This window comes from Scyliorhinus canicula, chromosome 1 (genome assembly GCF_902713615.1).
Source record: "Scyliorhinus canicula chromosome 1, sScyCan1.1, whole genome shotgun sequence".
Taxonomy (NCBI): domain Eukaryota; kingdom Metazoa; phylum Chordata; class Chondrichthyes; order Carcharhiniformes; family Scyliorhinidae; genus Scyliorhinus; species Scyliorhinus canicula.
In genome coordinates this window covers 270,130,511-270,152,578 of record NC_052146.1, presented here as the reverse complement: position 1 = coordinate 270,152,578, position 22,068 = coordinate 270,130,511, and the positions used below count along the sequence as shown (strand labels likewise).

At 45.8% G+C, this 22,068-nt stretch overlaps 1 protein-coding gene across 2 annotated transcripts in view; it reads left to right on the top strand.

Annotated features, from left to right (window-relative positions):
• Positions 1-22,068, top strand: part of epas1b (endothelial PAS domain protein 1b) — a 182,351-nt gene that overhangs the window by 136,484 nt on the left and 23,799 nt on the right. For both annotated transcript variants that reach the window (XM_038813208.1, XM_038813201.1), the window contains exons 5-8: positions 562-680; positions 2,500-2,702; positions 8,332-8,438; positions 21,344-21,491. In XM_038813208.1, coding sequence (XP_038669136.1) covers positions 562-680; positions 2,500-2,702; positions 8,332-8,438; positions 21,344-21,491 — 577 coding nt within the window. The remainder of the gene's footprint in view (positions 1-561; positions 681-2,499; positions 2,703-8,331; positions 8,439-21,343; positions 21,492-22,068) is intronic.

The window sequence follows — 22,068 nt, the reverse complement described above, 5'->3', positions numbered from 1 at the left end:
CGAGTGGTCAGATGTTTTGTGAAGTTCCAGCCTCTTTTTTGAAATTTACTGGTGCCAGATAACCTGTCCCCTGCCCACTGGCGCTCCCAGAGCATCATGCTCCAAGTGATGGAACATTGAAACATTATTTAAATACCCAACCTCATGTTAAGAGTGTGAGATCAGCTCAGTGGAGTGCAGATACAATTATTACGAAAGGCCAGTGAACCTGGTGCAGCTCAGCCCTGTTTGTGTTCTCTCTGCTCCAGAGATTCCCAGAATCAGAGCTAAATCAGGCCATCTGGCAGGAAGCTGCTCAATGGCTTCAATCACGGCTGAAGTTTATAATTAAAAAAGCCACAACCTGCGCAGTCAAACTGCCCTATTAACCTGAACTTAAAACCTCAATTCCTCCTCCTCCCCCCCCCCCCCCCCCCCCCCACAGCTCCTGAGCTATTATTGTTGGGGTTGGGGTTGGGGGTGGAAAAGAGGGAGAAATTTCGAAGAGGAGACGTAGAGACTTTTGATAGCAATGTTGAAAATAAAAACCATGATGGCTAATTCTTTTCGTTTGCCTTATAGCCCCAGGCTTTGGAAAGAAACACAGAGACATGAACACAGAACGTGACTTCTTCATGAGAATGAAATGTACTGTGACAAACCGCGGAAGAACTGTCAACCTCAAGTCTGCCACCTGGAAGGTGAGGAACCAGAAGCAGAAATTCAGTGAGCTACATTTGGTGGTTTTCTCAATATACATTTGGGGTCAGAAGTTCATTTCCTGTGTGAGAAAACTTTGCCAATCGATTAAGATATTTACTCTAATAATACTTTGAAGATTGCGATATTGAAATCATTTTGAGGGGACTGTCGCCAAATGAAGGATCAATTTTAGCAGGTTGAGTGGAAAAGAATCCTGTGGTTGTGAGCGGGCAAAAGCTTTGATCCCAACACCTGAATGGGTAGGCAGCGAATATTGGACCTTAGGCCTCATTGTAATGAGAAAGGCAGTGAAGCTTTAAATTTGGGGCTGTTGTATCGCTACCGGCCGCCTTCAGGTAGGTTGTTAAAGGGAAACTGATTTGGGTGGCAGCAGCAGCCAGAAAAGAGAGACAATCAGGCGGAGGGAGCAATCAGGGCGGAGGGAGCAATTAGGATATCGGGATGGTGGAGGTAGGGACAGGGAATGAGTAGCAGGTGGTCCGCAGTGAAACTAGGGTTGCCAGTTGTGATCAAATGTATTCCTGGAGGCTTCATCATACGATTTTCCCACATACTCCAGCCATTCGTCGGTCAACACATCCATCCTTGTGATGTTTATTGCCTTCCTATGGCAATTGCAAAGCAATGTGACTCATTACCCAATTGGATAATGCTTGACTGCTAGTCAAACAACTTTTCTCTCCCTCCATTTTCAATATTTTTATATCTGCTAGAGAAAAATGTTCAAAGTAAATGTTAGAAAAAAAATCTGTTTTATTATGGCAATGATTTTCCCCCAGGATTGCACACAAGTGTCCTGGAGGTTAATCTTCCATTCCTGGAGACTCCAGGCAAATCTTTGAGTGGTGGCAACCCTAAGTAAAATGCGGTGCTAATGTGAAACCAGAAAGAAGACTTCTGTACCTCCCAGTTCCACATTAAGGAAAATTATCTTTACAAACTTACCTGCTTGATTGCGCCCTGTATGGGCCACTTTAAGGGTGCCTAACCTGATGCTATTCAGGTCAATCCAATTCAGATGGAGGTAGTTGGAGGCAATGCGAGGCGAGTATCAGGCTGGCGTGCTTTGAAGGGATGTGCGTCGGTGTCAGGCTGTTAGGGGCAAGTCCTGAAGGCTGGGTGTGGCATTGGGTGAGTGATGGGGTTCCAGTGCATTGATCAATGTGAAAGGTGGGTGATGTGTGTGTATGAGATGTGATGAGCCAATGCATTCACTCACCTTGACCATAGAACCGTAGAAAGGTTATGGAGCAGAGAGAGGCCTTCTGGCCTATCATAGCTGTGCTGGCCAAAGAAAAGCAGCTGCTCAGTTTAATCCCACTTTCCAGCACCTGATACACGGCCTTGTGGATTACAGCATTTCAGATACTGATCCAAATACTTTTTAAACGAATTGAATGTTTCAGCCTCAAACTCGGTCAGTGACTTCCAGATGCTCACCACCCTCTGGGTGAAAATGTTTTTCCTCGTGGTCCCTCTAATCCTTGTATCAATCACTTAAATCTATACCACCAGGTAATTGACCCCTCCCCCAGGGGAAACAGTTTTCCCTGTCACTCTTACCTAGGTCCCATCACCCAAGTGAGGTTATTAAACGTTTGTTTGCGCAGTTGCCATGTCCATGCTGCTACAATCTGTACCCACTACCATCTCACTCTGAAGGGGTTATTTTGCACCCACGGTTTCTCCAATAAGAGCCAGTACCTTCAGAAGAGGAGAGCAAATAGTACCAAAATGACAGTGTGGGGGGAAAAAAATCCAAATCTGTTTTACATTTTCTATTTTATTTTGTCAAAGGTGTTACACTGCACTGGACACATCAAAATATACAATGCCTGTCAGGCTCACACGCTGTGTGGGTACAAGGAGCCACCTCTGACATGCTTGATCATGATGTGCGAGCCGATTCAGCATCCATCTAATATCGATGTTCCACTGGACAGCAAAACATTCCTGAGCCGTCACAGCATGGATATGAAATTTACCTACTGTGACGAGAGGTACAGTAATATTTTAAGTGATAAAACTGAACCTGTAAATGGCCGTGACTTCTTCATTGTATTTAGAATGTTCTTTTTTTTATTATTAAGGGGCAATTTAGCGTGGTCAATCCACCTACCCTGCACATCTTTGGGTTGTGGTGGTGAAACCCACGCAGACGCGGGGAGAATGTGCAAACTCCACACGGACAGTGACCCAGAGCCGGGTTCAAACCCGGGTTCTCAGCGCAGTGAGGCAGCAGTACTAACCAGAATGTTCTTTTTTCTAAGAAGCTCAGGTCTAAATACAAAAACACGTGAAGCAATGGATGAATATGTCATGGGAATTATTCGTCCGTAACAGCAGACAGCGTCCGGAATGAGCCCAGTGCTATTTTCACGTAACTTGAAGGGCCATTATGGTACACTACGCACTACTCCTGTGGCCTGAACACGTGCTATATTGGGGTCTGCAGTGCCTATTTATTATTCATCCGCAAAGAGCAAAGTGAGCACATTTAGGTCAAATCCACCACAGCAACGCAAAAGTATAAAACTTACTGTTGTGGCTGTGCGATCACAGCATAAGACTCTCCATTTTTAAGCTTTAAATTGAAAATCTTATTCACAGACATCATATGGTGACTTGGACAGGAAGTGAAAAGAATATCAAAAGGAAGCAGTCTGCTTAGACTTTTGATCTCGAGGCACATCTTTGGGAAATGTTGCCCTACATCTAACCACAGTGAGTTTGGATGGGAGATCAAATGGCATATTCAGTTCAGCATAGCATGCATTCGACAATATTTTAAAGTTTAATTAGTTTTCATAAAACAAAAGCCTTTTTGGCATAAAAGACACAGTTGCAGTATTGGGAAAAAGCAAATTTGCGATCATTGAGATTTCCAGGTTATGAACAGCCATGTAATAAGCTCAACTAATCAGAGATTCATACAATTTACTAGCCTGAACTGAAGAGTAATAGAGCTTGTTTGATCAGCAGATACAAGCCATACGGATCCACGCTAACAACAGTAATTAACAGTCTGTTCATGCCATCTTCCTTAAAATCTACTGGTGCCCTGACCGCTGTTGAAATCTGACAGTTATAAACAAGGCCATTAAAAATGTTGGGTGGAAACTTACCCTGCGGGATTCTCCGTCGGCGGGATCTTCCACCTCACTGGCAGCATCCGCACGCCCGCGGCATGGGTGGCCCACAATGGGAAAACCCATTGGACAGCTACAGGAATGGAGAATTCTGCTGCCGGCGGGATCATGTCGCACCGGAAAATGGGGCTGATGGGACGGAGAATCCCGCCCACCTTTTTTCAAGTGTCGATTCTAGTGAGAAAACCAGGGAGAATCCCGCCGACAGGGAGCATGGGAAAACTCACCGAATGTTTAGCCTCTTTAACAATTTATTTTCCACATGATTTACACCGCGCCCATGGCGGCCTGCCTCTGCTATTCTCACCCTGGGAAAATGTAATCCCTGTAATTAGTGGGACGCTCCTTTTAAGCACCTCCACGTACTTGTTTCAAGTCTACTGGAGGGGATAGTTGCCTGGGAGACAGCACCAAAATTCACTACTGGATGGTGTCGAGCAGAGGCGTGACATCTTCTGCCCGCAATTTCGCAGACATCCATCAAGTAAGGTCACCAACCCCATCTGGGAGGCAGTAGTCACACCAGTGAGTGCCAGCTCGCTCCACAAGAGGATGGGACAACAGTGCCAGAAGAAGATGAATGACCTTCTATGTGCAGCCAGGGTAAGTCTGCTCCTTAATGTCTTCTATTGCACCCCTTCACACACCCATCATACCTCCATAGCCTGGTGATCTCCCAGCCACCTCACAGAATCCCAACATTTGTCATGGCACCCATCAGCTCCCCCCGCCCCGCCACTCCTCCATGGTTCCCCTCAGTCGATAATCTGCTCTTCACATCCCCGTTCCCACTCACGTCCCACGCTTGCCAGCATTCAGCACCATCTGACCCAGCAGGGCAACCGCTAGACTCTTCCCATCTGTCCCATTGCAGGACAAACTGGAGCACAAATGGTGTGAGTGGGCACAGTCTTCCAGAGTCATGCCTGAGTTGAGAACCCTGACCTCAATGAGAAGAGAGCCCTTCAGCTGGCATGCGTGGTGCAGAGTGCGGAGTGTGGCACCAAACAAAGTGAGAACCGTCACAAAACGCAGCTGTGGTGCAAGCCTCAGGTGAGCTAACTTTCGGTCATCATTCATTGCCTGTGATGCACTAATGATGCCTCACTTTCCTTGCAGGTCAGACAATCGGCCAGCCTGGACCACCTTGCGCCCTCTGGAGACCACAGACCAGAGCAGCTCAGAGGGAGACATCTCGGAGACAAGCATCGAGGAGGCAACACAGCTATCCCCCGCACCCTCCACCAGCACAGAAACTCACACCTCGGTGGGATTAATTAGTAGGCAGGCTTCTGGATCACTCACTGGTTAGCACCTCACAGCTGAAGCTCCACAACAAGCAGAGGAAGGAACGCCACAGGGTTCCAGCGCTCGGAGGGATGTTGGAGCCCAGGACTCTGCTGAGCCCCTGGCCGATGATGTGTCCTTCAGTCCGGTCGTCCCCGAACTGCAAAGCCGCAAGCATCAGGAAGGAACAAAAGCATTCCTCCTTGCATTGCAAGGCCAACTGGAGGAGTCACATTGCCTTCTGTCTTGAGGAGATGGTGCTGTCAGTCCAACGCAACAAGGTCAACATGGCGAGGGTGACGTCCGCAGTGTAGACCTTGGTGTAGGACATGCATTCCATGGTCGGGGATGTCCACTCCATAGATCAGCTCATGACCTCCATGCCCGAGGGCTTGAGCTCCAATTGCATAGTGCAGGCACTAGTGGGAATCCATGAGTTTCAGCACCAGAGGATCTCACTCCAGCTGCCCCTCTATACCATGGAGGAGCCCGGGGAAGAGGATAGGCAGGAGCGCAGCCTGGGGCCAGGAGTCCCTGGTGTTGTCCAGCCCATCGGACACAGCCCACCCTGCGATTTAATGGCCACTCTAGCCACTATGGCTGCTAAATATCGCAAGAGGTCATAAACAAGATTTTGAACGGGATCTTCTCAGCTCCTTTCTGATGATGCAACCAGGTTCAGGCCCAGGAATATAGTTTAATATCATTGGCGGGCTTAACGTCGCTACTTCCACCCTCAAAGTATCGTCCAACCCAGCCGTTCTGACGTCAAGCGGTATGAATCACTACTGGCTTTCAAAAACAAAAATCCGTCATGATGATTACACCGGGGCACACAGTTAAGTACAGCCCCCGGCGGTGAGGAACATGACAGTGCCAAATTTGGCAGTGCCAGAGTGGCAGTGGCAGGTTGGCACTGTCGATATGGGCCATCTGGGGAGCTCCATTGGGAGGAGTTCCCCATATGTGTGGTGGAGGTGGCTGAAAGCACCCTGATGCCTGTGAGCGTGGGGGACACTGCTTGAATGGTTGGGGGGGGGGGGGGGGGGGGTGTTGGGCAGCATGGTAGCACAGTGGTTAGCACTGTGGGTTCACAGTGCCAGGATCCCAGTATCGATTCCCGGCTGGGTCACTGTCTGTGCGGAGTCTGCACGTTCTCCCCGTGTCTGTGTGCGTTTCCTCCGGGTGCTCCGGTTTCCTCCAAGTCCCTAAAGACGTGCTGGTTATGTAATTTGGACTTTCTGAATTCTCCCTCTATGTACCCGAACAGGCGGCGGAATGTGGCGACTCGGGGCTTTTCGCAGTAACTTCATTGCAATGTAAGCCTACTTGTGACAATAAAGATTATCATCATGTCTGCGGAGGGTTACCCAGATTCTATGTGGTTGTGGGGGGAGGTGGGGGGGATCAATGCTTGTGAGGGAGTCCTCCATTTCTGTGAGTTTATTATCAGTGCTGACCAGACCGTCCTTTAAAGATGGTGCCCCGATCTCTGTGGATTGAGCCTTATCAGGCCTCAGCCCACAAGAGTGGCAGCACAATCCATGCCCCCAGATTCGCTGAGCACTGCAAGCCAGAAAGTCTGGAATGAAAACTTAGCTGTACATCAGGAGAGATACACGCTAGTTGACAGTCTGAACTTGACTCTCTCCAGAATTTTGAAAATTTCTGTCTGGGTTTTCATCTTCCAGTGCAAAATAGCAATAAAATCTATTATTTTATAGTCAACAGGATTCAGTCAATCATAAGTGGATGTTTTAATCTAAGTTTATAATTAATGAACATCAGGTAGATCTTATGACTTGGAAATGATTATTGCCTTCTTGTCTTGAGCCATCCCTGCCCAGCTCCTTAGCACATAATCACATGGGGTGGCACGGTAGCAAAGTGGTTAACACTGCTGCCTCACAGTGGCAGAGACCAGGGGCGGGATTCTCCGACCCCCCAGCTGGGTCGGAGAATCGGCGGGGGGCGGCGTAAACCCCACCCCCTCCGGCTGCCGAATCTCCGGCGCTGGATGTTCAGCGGGGGCCGGAATTGCGCCGCTCCAGTCGGCGAGCGCTTGCAGCGCCCCCTTCCCCGGCGTTTCTCCGTCCCGCGATGGGCCGAAGTCCCGCTCGTTCTATGCAGGTCCTGCCGGCGTAAATTCAAGTAGGTCCCTTACCAGTGGGACCTGGCGGCGCGGGCGGGCTCCGGGGTCCTGGGGGGAGGGGCGAGAGGCGATCTGGCTCCGGGGGGGGTGCCCCCACGTCCTGTGCCGTGGGGGCATTCTATTCCTATGCGGCGGCTGTGTCAGCCTCTGCGATGGCCGGTGCGAAGGCGAACCCCACCCCGGGCATGCGCGAGGATGACGTCAGCAGCCGCTGACGCTCCCGCGCATGCGCGGATGTGCGCCGGCCAGCGGAGTCCCTTCGGCCCCGGCTGGCATGGCGCCAAAAGCCTTCCACATCGGTCGGCAGGGCGCAAACCATTCCGGCGCCAGCCTAGCCCCTGAAGGTGCAGAGGATTCCGCACCTTTGGGGCAGCCCAACGCCGGAGTGGCTCATGCCACTCCCTCCCGCCGGGACCCCTGCCCTGCCGGGTACGGGAGAATCCCGCCCCTGGATTCAATTCCGGCCTTGGGTAACTGTGTGGAGTTTGCACATTCTCCCTGAGTCTGCATGGATTCGTCCAGGTGCTCCAGTTTCCTCCCACAGTCAAAAGGTATGAAGGTTAGGTGGAGATCTGCTGATAGAATGGGGTAGTGAGTGTGCTTTTGGAGGGTCGGTGCAGACTCGATGGGCCGAAGGGCTTCCTTCTACACTGTAGGAATTCTATATTGTGGAATGGCTTGTGACCCTGCTAAACATAGTACTCAATAATAGTTAATTCTTCAACCTCTTGTTTCAGTTCATTCCTTCCTACAATTCCCAGGTAGGTACTAACAATTCTATGCATTGAATTATGGAACAAAACCAAGTTAAAAGCTGCATCTTCTTCAACAACTGTTGTACATGCTGTTCACTGGAAACATTCCTTCCCCCATTATAAGGGTATACTGTCCGGTTTCCCCTTCATATGCCTTTTTAAGATTCCCTTGAAATATTTAATTATGCTTCACTTTATTTTTAAAATAGAATATATAGCATGTTCTTTCCGGACTCGAGGGAATCTTTATGTACAAACTGTGATGGTTTCACGTCTGTATTACCAGAATTGCAGCACTGATGGGATATTGTCCAGAAGAACTGCTCGGACGTTCCGTTTATGAGTTTTACCATGCACTGGATTCAGATCACATGATTAAAAGTCACCAAAATCGTAAGTGGTCCATTCAAAAGACTTGTTATTTAATGCAGTAGCCTGACAAAAGGAAGTTAATCCATTACAAGACTAATTTAAAAATTAAGGACATTGAAAAGATGTGTTATTGACACCCGTATCTTTGGATCTTGATTCAGTGCATTTTGTGATTTCTTTTGCAACCCCCACCCCGGCCACTAGTACGCTCATGAAATGTTCTGGTGGCGTATTAGCACCTTAGTGCTTTTAATTACTTCTGGAAACAGCTTCCATTATTGCAGCGATTTGCATTCTTCTGCAGAAGACATAAATTTCCTGTAAAGAACCCAAAGGATTTCCCAACACTACCAGGACAAAAACATTTGTGAAATCATTAATAATAAATATGAAAAGTGCATCAGTGGGGTGGCATGTGACCCCAGCCCTGGGTCATTGTCCATGTGGAGTTTGCACATTCACCCCATGTCTACGTGGGTTTCACCCCCACAACCCAAAGATGTGCAGGTTAGGTGGATTGACCACGCTAAATTGCCCCTTAATTGGAGAAAAAAATAATTGGGTACTCTAAATTTATTAAGTCTATCAGTGAAAAACTGGTAACATTCATGAAGTCTTTTGCCGGTGGGAGATGGGATGAATCATGATTACCTTTTTCCCCATGTGCTTCATGGTGGCCTGTGACCTGTAAGATATCTCTAGGTCTCTGCTGAAGCTGCTTTGCTACCAGCTCGGCTAAAAGCCTGTGCAGCGGATTGTCAGCAATTGTCCTACGTACTTTCCTTGCCAGCATTTACAAAACACACATTAAAAAAATCACATTTGCATATTATTTCCATTTCTACAAAGAAACCTGTGTAACAATTTAAAGAGGCCCATATTTCGCTCTGTGGAGCCGGTGCGCAGAATCGGAAGGTTTCCCGGCTTGGCAAGTCTGACGTTTATAAATGTCACCTGCGGTTGAATCTTCAGTCAGGGGATTACGTGGACTGAAAAAGGAGCCGGGGCAGGTGACCCCTGAACAAATGGGGAGGCAGGCTGGACGCAAGACCTGCCTCTGTACTCCAGCACAGTATTTAAATAATAAAAGATAATACTAAAACAAAAACATCCTCCAGCTTTCACCCCTTCTTATGCCTTATCAATGCCAACCTATGCCAACCCACTCCGCCATCACTCTTCCCCTATGGTCCCCATATCTTCAATGCCTCCACCCATTCCCACAATCCTCAAGCCAATTAAGTGCTAACTCATGGCCCCTTTTTCCCTTACCCCTACACACCAACTCACAGAGTATCTTTGGACAGTTCATTGAAAGCTTTAACACTTCCTGGATGACTTTGACAGGTTTGACATTTCTTCAGTTTTGGCGGCTGGACAGATTCCTTACAATCCCTTGACAGCTGGGCAGCTCTTCAGCATTTCTTTTACAGCTGCACAGTTCTTTAACAGTTCTTTGACATCTAGACAGGTCCTTGACAGCTGGACAGCTCTATAATAGTTCTTTAACAGTCAGGCAATTCCTTGACAGATGCAAAATTCCTTGTCAGCTTGACTGTTCCAACTATTTATGCATAAAATGTGCATAATCATGTTCATCGTTAACAATCCGAAAGGGTGCCTTACCTCTCCAATGGTATGTCAGGACCCTAACCAAAAGGCTACCTACCTTTCAAAACACGTCCACAAAGATAGTCCTCCTCTTGCCTGTTCTATTCTGTACACTGCATTCGAAACATCTGTTCTTTCAAAATCCCGCTTCAGTGGAGGGTGATGGCGATATAAGTGGCAGCTACTTCCATAAATTGTGCATGTATGAACTCTGGTGTCATCAGCTACGACCGCAGTGGATAACCCCTGTCGCCCAGGAGCCTGCCCCCTAGGCGGGGGTGCACCTCGAACATATCAGGAATCATCGAGTATGCCAGGATAAAGTCGTTGTGCACATTATCTGGGTATAGGGCGCAGAGGTGTATGATGCACAGCTGATGGTCACATATCAGCTGCATATTCATCGAGTGGAACCCCTTTCTGTTTGTGTAGAGCAGCCTGTCATCTGCAGGAGCTCGTAGGAGGACATGCATCCGTCGATCAGCCCCTGGACCCAGGGCATCCCGGCGATGGTGGCGAATCCCGCTGCCCGGGCATCCTGTTGGGCTCGGTCTACATTAAAGTGGATGTACTGAGCCACCTGGGCATATAGGGCCTGCGTGACAGCACGGATGCATCTGTGCACTGAGGTCTGTGAGATTCCGTTCAGGTCCCCACTGCGCGCCTGGAAGGACCCCGTTGCATAAAGGTTCAGGGCGACTGTCACCTTGATGGCCACCAGGAGCAGGTGTCCTTCCCCCATTCCCTCCATGGTGCCATTTATGCCATCATCTGGCAGATACGTCGCACTGTCTCTCTGCTCAGTCGGCGTCTTCGATGGCATGCCCAATCCGACCGGTCCTCGAATGACAGGCGCTGCTGGTACACGAGGCTTCATGCGGCAGTTCCTTGGCACCTCCTCCTCATCAGCTTGTTGGGCAGCCGGCTCTCCAACCTGGACACCTGCCATGTGTTCCTCTGTTGCTGCAGCTTCCTCCTCCTCAAGCAGCGCCTGATCGTACAACCTCAGGGCATCCCCAGAGCTGCGGCAACTAGCAGGGAGGCCACCATTGATGGCTGAATTCCAATATCCATTGGCTGCAGGAGGTGAAAGGCCAGCATGTTAGCATGATGCTTACCCCCATGCCCAACCAGGTCCATTGGGCTACATGGTGGCCCCAGTTGGACTCTGACCATGCATGTCGCTCCCTGTACCCGTACCCGCACCCCTGGCTCTGACGGTGGCCAGCACCGTGGGGGCCTCTGGCCCTGACACCCGTCCCTGATGCCAGGGTACCGTTGGCTTGCACTGCCATTGCCAGGGGTAGGCACCACAACCCCCGTAGGAGCTACTTTGGGTGTTGCCCTGGGTGGGCCGCTGGTGGGTGACGGCCGGGTGGGAGTGGGGTGTTGTGGCGGAGGGTGGGGTGTAGTGGTGGGGCACCCATATGGCTCGTGTCCCTCTGCAGAACCAGGGGCCAAGGTGGGTGGTCAGTGGGTGTGCAGCAAGATGGCCGGAGTAATGCCGGTCGGTGCCTGGGCACGGCCCCAGTCCCGTGGTAGGTCACCCAGGTGGCTCGGCCTGTTCCCCCCCGTTCCCCCTCCCCCAGCCCAAGCAGGATTCCCCCCCACCCCAGCCAGCATGGCCAGTGTCTGGTCCTGTAGACCGCAGTCACTCCACTCCATGCCCTCCCTCCTCTCTCTCCCTCAGCAGCCAACACACCGGTTTCTCGAATTTTGAAAGTACAAGTGAACCACGCCATCAGCAACTCGGCCCATCAAATGAGGGGAATGGTGGAGGCCCCGGAGAATACCGAGTCGGGCCTGCTAATGATATTCAAATGGTGTTTACTGTACGTGCGTTCCGGTATACATTGACACCATTGTCAAGGCGATGGAGAATCTCGAGTTGGCGTCAAATCGGCGCCCACCGCGATTTTCGCATCGGAATCTATTCTCTGCCCAATCGCGTTTTGTGATTTCGCCGTCGGCAAATGGAAATCCCATCCAACATATTTAATAAATATTGCTGTTGGGAGTTGAAAGCTGCAGTATCTAGCTCGGTAGCAAGTCTCAAATTTCCAGTCAGATACTGGAACTGAAGTTTGCAATTATCAATGTTATCACCGTCGATCGATTGATGGACAATTTTATGGTCAGATTTAGTCAATGTGTGAAGGACGGCTTCAGAGGTAAAGATGGCAAGACTTTGAATCACAGAATAAAAAGGTGACTTGCAGAGAGAAAGGGGGAAAAGGGAATCCTATCCTGACAATGACAAAAAAAACTTTCCAAAACAGTTCGATTGATAGGCAAACGATTTATCTAGTAAACCTAGTTGCATTTGCTTACAACACAAATAAAATACTATAAGCTTAACTATGGTCCAACTCTCCACAGTCAGAGCGTTGTCTCAGTGCATAAAAAGAAAAGCTGCTGACAGGAATAATCTGTCCAAGGAGCTATTTACAGTCAAGTGGGTTATGCCTGTTCCCTTTATCTGGGAGTTAACTGCCTCCACCAATCCCCAACCCCCACCCCCCATTCACTGCATCTAGAATCATAGAATCCCTACAGTGCAGAAGAAGGCCATTCAGCCCATCGAGCCTGCACTGACCCTTTGAAAGAGCACACTACCTAGGCCCAATCTCCGCTCTAGTTCTGTATCTCCACCCAACATTTGGACACTAAGGGGCAATTTAGCATGTCCAATCCATCTAACCTGCATATCTTTGGACTGTGGGATGAAACCGGAGCACCCGAGGTCGGAATTGAACCCGGGTCCCTGGTGTTGTGAGGCAGCAGTGCTAAACACTGTGCCACCGTGCTGCCCCTGTGCGACCATGCTGACTTCTTCACATATTCGTACACATCTGCACAGGAGGGACATTTTAAATGAGACGCAAAAAGTTTTCTTGTGGACTGTTCTCTTTGAAGCTGCCTCCCTAAAACAGCCTGATTGGAATAGTCCAACTCAACACCCTATGGAAAAACACATTGTGAATGCCTGTTAAGAACTGTTAGTTAAACAATGGAAAGGAAAGTGGGGGAGGGTTTAAGATGGGCAGCTGACCCCCTGCAGCCTGCTCCCTTCCTGACAGGAACAGTTCAAATTGACTCCACAGATTGAGTTTCTGGCATTTTGTGTTACAATACTGTACATTTAGAAAAAGCAAACAATCCACAACCAAGTAAATTGTTCCGTTTATTAAGAGTACAGTTGAACCTTTAGAATGAAGGAATGGTTGAAGCGAAAGTATACATAGATTCCGCAAAAGGTACCAATCTTTCATGCCCGTGCGAAAGCAATTAAATTACAGACATGTTCCTGATAATTCAAAATGCAAGTCGCCAAATTATGGAGTCATGTTAATTTCCCAGAATTTAAATATTTCTCTGAGGTAGCCAAGGGAAAGGGCCAATCCTGGATGTTACCCTACGGCAGAAAGGAAGGTTGAAGATCTATAATCAGACATCTTTCATACAGCTTCCATCAGTCAGCACCTGGTTGAAAGCAGTTATCAGGAATTACACTAACAGTGTACCATGCCGTATCAAGCACACATGTGCGCAGGGACTACAATATTAGTAAACCAAAGGTTCGGGCTGACGCATCTGAAAGTCATGGGGTCAGTTTTATGGAAGAGTGGTGAAGGAGCCATAGCTGGTAACTACAAACCTCAGTAATTGGAAGAATAATGGAATCAAATGATCAGAAAAAAATGTATTATTATGCATTGCCAATGAATAAATTACAGCCAACGTGGATTTTAAAGTTGTATGTTGCCCTTTTGGAGGAAATAATATGCCAAATTTATTGGTTTGGAGGCCGGGGGGGGGGGGGGGGGGGGGGGATGAAGGAGGCATTATGAAGTATCACACCTATATCTCAGGGGGAACTCTTTTACGAAGCAAGGTCACTTGTTACCAAGTAGAAGACCAAGGCACAGATTAACAACTAATGATAAGGATGCAGAAGGTGGCAATAAGAGGAGATGGGTCACGTTAAGGGAAAGTGTCAGACTCTGCTATTGGTATTGTAATCTCTCCACTTTTTGGTGCATGGAAATTAATAAAAATCACAGTATCATGATAGTTAAATGTGCAAAGGCATCTGCTCAATTAACCATAATGAAAGGGGGCAGATATTAGTAAGAAAGCTCAATGAGGTTTGCATCTGGGTTATTCAGTGGCAAAATAAGTTTTGCTGTGCAAACATTATGAAGTGATAATAAAGAACATTAAGAGCTGGATGAAAGAGATTTGAATGAATACGGGAGCGGGGTGAATACATGCAATTATATCTATTTGCTCTACTTTATTAAGGACGGCATGGTAGCACAGTGGTTAGCACTGTTGCGTCACAACTCCAGGGTCCCAGGCTCGATTCCCAGTTTGGGTCACTGTCTGTGTGGAGTCTGTACATTCTCCCCGTGACTGTGTGTGTTTCCTCCAGGTGCTCTGGTTTCCTCCACAGTCCAATGATATGCAGGTTGGATTGGATTGGATTGGATTTGTTTATTGTCACATGTACCGAGGTACAGTGAAGGTCATGCTAAATTGCCCTTCGTGTCCAAAAAGGTTAGGTGGGGTTACTGGGATAGGTTGGAGGTGTGGGCTTAAGTAGGATGCTCTTTCCAAGGGCTGGTGCAGACTCGATGGGCCGAATGGCCTCCTTCTGCACTGTAAATTCTATGATGATTAAATCAACAATTTAAATTGGATAGACCAATTACTACAGGAGTTCCTGTCGCAGAGTGAGCAGTGGCTCTGAACCAGGTGCTTTGGGTTTGTGTACCACTCCAGGGCTTGATTTTTTTTCGCATGATGGGATTTTCCACCCCAGCAGCAAAATTAGTTGGTGGAGAGCTCATTGCCTCTGATACTGGCTGCCCCACAACCAAAGTACCTTAAATTGCTGGAGGCTTTCAGCCAATCAGTCAGGAGGAAGTTGCACCTCAACGAACTACTAGCCAATTTGATTGGCTTCCAGCTCTCTAATCACAGCAATACCAAGAACTTTAGTGGACTGAGACTGCATGCAGTTCCCAGAATCTTTAAGTCCCAGAATTCAGGACAAGATTAATTTTGGGGAGGGTCTCAGAGCAGGGAAGGGAGGTGAGATCCAGGGCTAGTGGGCAGAAGTGGGTTGGGGATGTTGATGGGGAAGCTGGGTGGAGTGGGGAAAGGACCCAGTGTTGAAAGGAGGCTTTTGTCGGAGATACGCTCCCTCCCCTCCTTTCCAATTCGAGGCCTGAATAGAGTCACTTCCTGGCCCTCCCTGCACAGCGGGATTTCTCCTGGCAACCTGAAAATTAAGGCCGGGCAGGTAATAACGCTTAAGTGGTCATTATTTAGCCATTTAAGGGCTCAATTGGGGAAAGGGTGAATGGGCTGGCCGAGGTCTTGTCCATCCCACTATAAAATTGTAGAGTGCTCGGGGCAGGTGCGAGCTGAGTGGGATGGCCATCCAAGGAATTTTGTGGGCCAAGCTACCTGCAGACTCACAAGTGGGGAAACATAAAATTCTGCCCCTGGATTTAATAGCCATGGAATGTGCATTCATAACATGGCCCCCATACAATAGTTAAACTGTAAGGCAGGATATTATTCAAGGAAAAGAGGAATTTGAGATAAAGGTAATGTAATAATAATGAGGAACTGTAAATCATCCTATAGGCTGGTCAAATTAAATTGGGGAAATTACCTTGGAGGGAGAGTTTGTGGAATATGTTTGAGACAGTTTCTTAAAACTGTTTCTTAAAACATTGTGAAACCAGCAAGGGAACAGGCTATTTTAGATCACCCTGGGTAACATTTTACATCAACACGATTAGTAATTGTGTAAGGAAATTAGTAAGGGATACTGTAGGGAAAGAGTGAACATAATATAAGAACATTTCATATTGAGTTTGACAATAACATATTTAAGTCTAAAACTAGAGTCTTAAATTTGAAAAACGTCGGTAACATAGGTATGAGGGACAAGTTGACTGAGGCAGATTGAGAAATCAGATTAAAATGCATTTTGATAGAAAGCCTAGAATATATTTCATAGTTCTTAAAGAATATGCATTCCATTGATAAATAAAAACTCCACAGAAAAGGTAATCCACCGATGGACAGATGAAGGGTAGTATTGGATTCAAAGAAGAGGCTTATAATATTGCCAGGAAGAGTAGAATTAGGATAGATTTAGAAACTAGCAAAGGATGACCAAAAAAAATTGATAAAGACAGAGAAAATATAACGAGGACACGAATATAAAAACATATTTCAAGAGCTTTTTCTAAATATACGAAAAAGTATTAACAAAAGTAAACTGGGTTTCCTTAAAGGCTGAGACAGAAGAAATTATAATAGGGGATAAGGAAATGGCAGAATCATTAAATGGAAATGTTGCATCTGTCTTTATATTGGATGAAACAAAGAGCCATTAGGAATAATGGAGAAACAAGGGTCTAATGAGTGTGGGGAACATAATTAATTTTAAAGTACCGGAGCAATTATTGGGACTGGAAGAGGTGCCTGCAGAATAATATTGTTTGTCATCATACAAAATTCTTTAGATTCTGGAATGGTCCCAGTGGATTGGAAGGCAATTAAAGTAACAGGTTATTCAAGAAGGAGTCAGCAAGAAAACAAGGAACTACAGAATAGTTACTGTGACACAGATATCAGGAAAATACTGGAATCCATCATTAAGGAAGTAGTAACGGTTTCAGAAAATCATAAAATTATTGAGCACAGTAAACATGAGGAAACTATGCGGGAATAGATCTAACATGAGTTCTTTGAGGATGTACATGAAGGAAAAGTAGTTGAAGTAGTATATTTGGATTTTCAGAAGATATTCGATGAGATGTGACACCAAGTGCCGCACAAATCAAGGGTTTATCGGGCTGGAGGCTATATATTAGCATGGTTAAACACAAAACAGAGCAAGAATAAACAGGTCATTTTTGAGTTGGCCGGTTGTTTCAATTGAGGTACCAAGGTGATCAATGGTGAGCCCTCAGCTATTTACAATCTATATCAGTAACTGAGGTGAAGGATCGCACTGGAATGTACCCACCGATACAAAAAACTAGGTGGGAAAATAAACTCCACGGAGTATGCAAAGGGCTGAATTTTGTGAACTTCAATAATAATCAGGGTCATCTCGTGTTCCAACCCTGCTCATTGTCGCATCCTGCCCTCCAGCATAATTTTACTGAAGGCAGTTAGAAGGCTTCCTCCACATTCGCAGTCTAATTAGGGACAGCAGTCATGCAGGAAGGCCAAATAGTGTGCCCGAAGTGAAGGGTGGCTGGCAGCTCCAATGTGAAACCACCCCTGAAAAAATTGCAAAGAGGCAGGAGCATTTTGGGGAATCCTGATGCCTTTCCCTCTAAATTTTCAGCCGCCACCATGCCGCCAAAGCCACTTCCATAGGAGTTGGAAAAACTTTGTACAACTTTAGTCTCCTGACCTAAGGCATGTTTACTAGATTGGTAGCTGGGCTGAGATGGCTGTCCTGTGAGGAGAGATTTAGCAGATTGGGTCTGTACTCTCTGGTTCAGAAGAACAAGAAGTGATCTTATTGAAAATTATAAGATTCCGAGCGGGCTTGACAGGATAAACACTAAGTGGTTGTTTTTCTTGGCTGAAGAGTCCAGAACAAGATGACATAGTCTGAGCGAAAGGGGTTTGTCTTTTCGGACTGAAGTGAAGAAATATTTCTTCACTCAAAGGGTCTGAAAGTTTGGAGTTCTTTAACACAGAGCGTTGAGACTGCTCGGTCGATTTGCATATTCAAGATTAACATTAATAGATTCTTGGAATCTAAGGGATTGGGGGAATCAGACGGAAAGATAGAGTTGAGTTCAACTGTTAGCCAAGGTCTTAGCAAATGATGGAGCAGGCTTGGGTGGTGGATGCATCATCTACTCATGCTCCTCTTTCTTATGTTTCCATGTGGAGAATAAACACAGACATGGACTACAATACTTACATGGTGTAACTTACATATATCTGATTTAGATGTGCTAGGTTATATCGCCAAGTCTCTATCAATCATACAGAAGCTGCATATTGCCCTGTTCAAGCTTTACGGCTGACACTGAACATAATTCTGATTACTGCACCACTAGTGGCCATTCAAGCCCTAGATGCAGTGTAGAGAGCAACAGTGAGGCTGATTTCCTCTCCAATAGTAAATGGCTATAAGGAACAACCAGAAACCCATCAGCCTCTAAGGTACATCTTTTGGGGAACTTTACAAAAATTGGTCAATAGGGTAAAAAAAATAGTCCTGAAACAATGGGCAAGATTTCTCAGCCTGCCAAGGAAAAAGTCAGTGGAGATCACATCCTCACTGATGTCGGCAGCCCACAGCCATTTAAAACTCTATGAAATGTTAATTGGTTGAGACAGGTCTTCAACCACGTACTCTGGAGCAAGTCCCAACTCAGAGAACTGCTGACCAGTCTGACTGGCCAAGTCCAAACAGCATTATCTGCAGTGGTGGCCTACAGCTGGAACTACAAGCTGACCCTGGGTTCTAAGTACTGGGAAGTCAGGACAACGGTAAATCCAGAAGTCTCGTGATGGGAGCGGGGGAGAAAAGGAGGGGAAGGAAGAGTTGATGGACCCCATCGAGAGGGGGCACCAGTGATGGAGGCACCCACCCTTTTCCCCACAAAGGCACAAGCAGGCTAACTAATTATTGGCTACTTTTGGACCTCAATTAGGGAAAGAGTGCCCCCGCCACCCCCGGTACAATTTATGATAAGTTGAGACTGGGTGGAAAGGCCATCTGGAGACTATTATGCCTGGCCACCTGCCAGTGGGAGCCCATGAAATTCTGTTTAATATTTTTAGATATGTTCGGGCATTGAACCCGACAAGTTTAGCGTTGTGAAGGGCGAATTTAGTATAGATCTCAGGAATTTACAGCAGCTGAAATTAGAAACCAGAAAAGAGGTGTGTAAGATACATTTGTCCAGTTTTCATCAATATTGATTACCTGAAGCTGACATTTATAAGATAAGGCAGAAACAAAGGTTATTAAATCGTAGTTTATGAGGAAATTCCTCATTATAGTTTTGGGCTGGGTGCATAGAAACTTAGTATGGACATTTTCATTAATCTTTAATCTAGCGTTCAGTAGATTAATAATGTAGACAATTAGAATACCCTGTTCGTGAATTGCAAATTTACAGGTATAATCAATGTACAATCTGTGTGTCTCTTGAAACCTCCTTATGCAAAGTTATGGTATTATTCTCTTTCAACCACCTCACTGATGACAGAATGGTTCGTCTTTTCCTCTCCAGCTTTCTTAACAGGAAACATTCTGTTTCCAAAAAACACTATTGAAGAACTCGCTCAATGTAGATGCAAAAATGGGAAATCAACAGTGTAGCATTCATGGGCTTAAAGGCTTTCTTCATCTGAACTTACCTTGCGATGAGGTGCAGGTGATTTTTGGAAACAGCACTCTCAAGTTTCCTCTTGTGCAACTTTATTCCCAAAACCAGGTGCAAATTTGATCTTAAATAATTTATTTAGGAATGTATTCAGACCACTGGAAATGTCCATATTGCAACTGGACAGCATCCCTCAAGACATAATACCCCTAGCTTCTAAAGAGATGAGCCACAGGAACACCCTAGAGTTTTATTGTTAGGAATTTAGATTTGGTGATTGGAAATGCACATCAGTATAATTGAAACTGTGAATATGTACAGTCCACTGTATTTACCGCCAGTGACCATTTGCTCTCACTTGGTAATATAATGGGCCTAATAAAAAAAATGAAATGGAATGAAAATCGCTTATTGTCACGAGTAGGCTTCAATGAAGTTACCGTGAAAAGCCCCTAGTCGCCACATTCCGGCGCCTGTCCGGGGAGGCTGGTACGGGAATCGAACCGTGCTGCTGGCCTGCTTGGTCTGCTTTCAAAGCCAGCGATTTAGCCCAGTGAGCTAAATCAGCCCCAGCCTTGTGGATTCAGGGTGATTTATAAATGGTTCAGGCCTTTGAATCCTCATTTTAGCCATCCTAATTGGGGTTTAGGTTTCCAGCATGTTCAGAAGATGGCTCAGTTGAGGAAGAAGGAAGACATTTCAGGGTCAGACTTAGCCACAGGAAGACACCTCCTGTTTCCCAGTCAATTATATTGTCAAAGGTAAAGAGGGATTCAGGGATCTAAATTCTGGGTCTTATTGGATGAATAATAATGATTGAGGGATAGGGCTGTACTACATCAATGTACAAGTAAAGAGAGAGATGAGAAATCAGCAATTAAGTGAAATTATCTAAATTAAACTGGAAAGACTTTTAAACCCTATTTGATCGATATAATTCATCCTTAATTCATTCAACTGTCTATATTAATGACCCATGTTCTACAGCTAACTTCAAATGAATGTAATCTCAAACCTTCTGTTTCTTGTAACTATGCACTTCTCCCTTTGATACCTCATTTAATTTCTTATTTTACAAAGCTTTTATCCTCAATGGTGGGAAATCTTTCAAGTTTCAGTGGTGACAAAAGAAAAAAATGTAATCTCTTAAATTGACAATTTCTGTTTATTCCATATCTTTTGTCTCTAATGCAAGGTGCCCATAGGCAACTGTTTTGTAGATCAGTATAAGGCAAACAGAAATCAGCAGTAGAGTTTAGCTTCCACATGGCAGTACTTGCGTAATCAGTGGCCTATCAGATTGGCAGCTATCCTTCTGGTGACATTGTGTGCTGCATAAAACAAGATTACTGTAATAACAAGGCCTTCTGGAAAACAAGTAACTGGGGCATGGCGCACATTGAGATGTTATTGATTGCGACCAATGTAATTATCCTTTCAAAACTCAATGATAACTGCCAGATTACAGCAGCCTACCCAAACTCATATTGGATCAAAGTACAGCTTAGATTACAAAGTAACAGGTTTTCAAAAGTCAGATCACAAAAATAGTGCTGTATTTATGTACAGTGTAAACAGAGAAAACATCAATCAGAAATGCTGAATGTAATTTTTCTAGTGTTTTAATCTTTTAAGTGTTTTTAAAGTGTGTAAGAAGTTTGAAGATATAATTTGATAATATTTATAAATATAACGCAGTGAAGTATAGCCATTACTATTTAGAGTATAAACAAAAATAGAATACAGAGTTTCTTGGGGACAATATTCAGAATTGCTATTATCAGTATTATATAATCAAAAATTATATATAAAATGCCGACCAGATGAAGTGCAACATATATAGCAACCATCAGTACTTCTTGCTGGGTACTAAAAAAAAATGATTAACTGGAGCGATGTTCCTTTTTTGTCTCTTTGTTTCAAAAGTGTGCACCAAAGGTCAAGCAGTTACTGGCCAGTACCGGATGCTCGCAAAACGTGGTGGATATGTGTGGGTTGAGACCCAAGGGACAGTCATCTACAACAGCCGTAACTCTCAGCCACAGTGCATTGTCTGCATCAACTATGTACTGAGGTAAGCCTGCATTATTACACAATTGATTTGAGGGCCAGGAAACTAAGCACAGGATTTCTGCCTTGAAATTATCCTATTTTGATACCTATGAGTCTCCTATTGTTCTTTAGATGTGGTGAATCGAGACTTGGTGAATTTGCTATCTACTGCACAGTCTTGGGAAGGTGTGAGTGGTGCTTCAGCAGCCCTGGTGGTAAAAGGGAGTGGTCCTTTTGCAACCTGGTGGTAAAATATACTTCTGTGAATGGAACTTAGAAAGATTTTGAAGGAAGGACAAGAAGCTAGTTACTCAAAAATGACAGAACTGACAGGAACTTAGACCAGCTGTTTTTGGATTAAAATAGCCAAAATATAGAAAAAAATAGAAAGACAGAATGGTACCTTGTTGCACCTGCATATGACCAGGGTTTGAATCTGTCAGAGTGCTGAAAATCATTTTATCATCAACAGTTATTGAATACAAACATGGTGCTAATATTTAAAAGTTGCCGTGTTCCATCACCATTGAAGGGGTATCATTACACATGGAAAGCGTCATGGTTTAATCAGAGAAAATAATTCTGTTGGGCAGATTTGG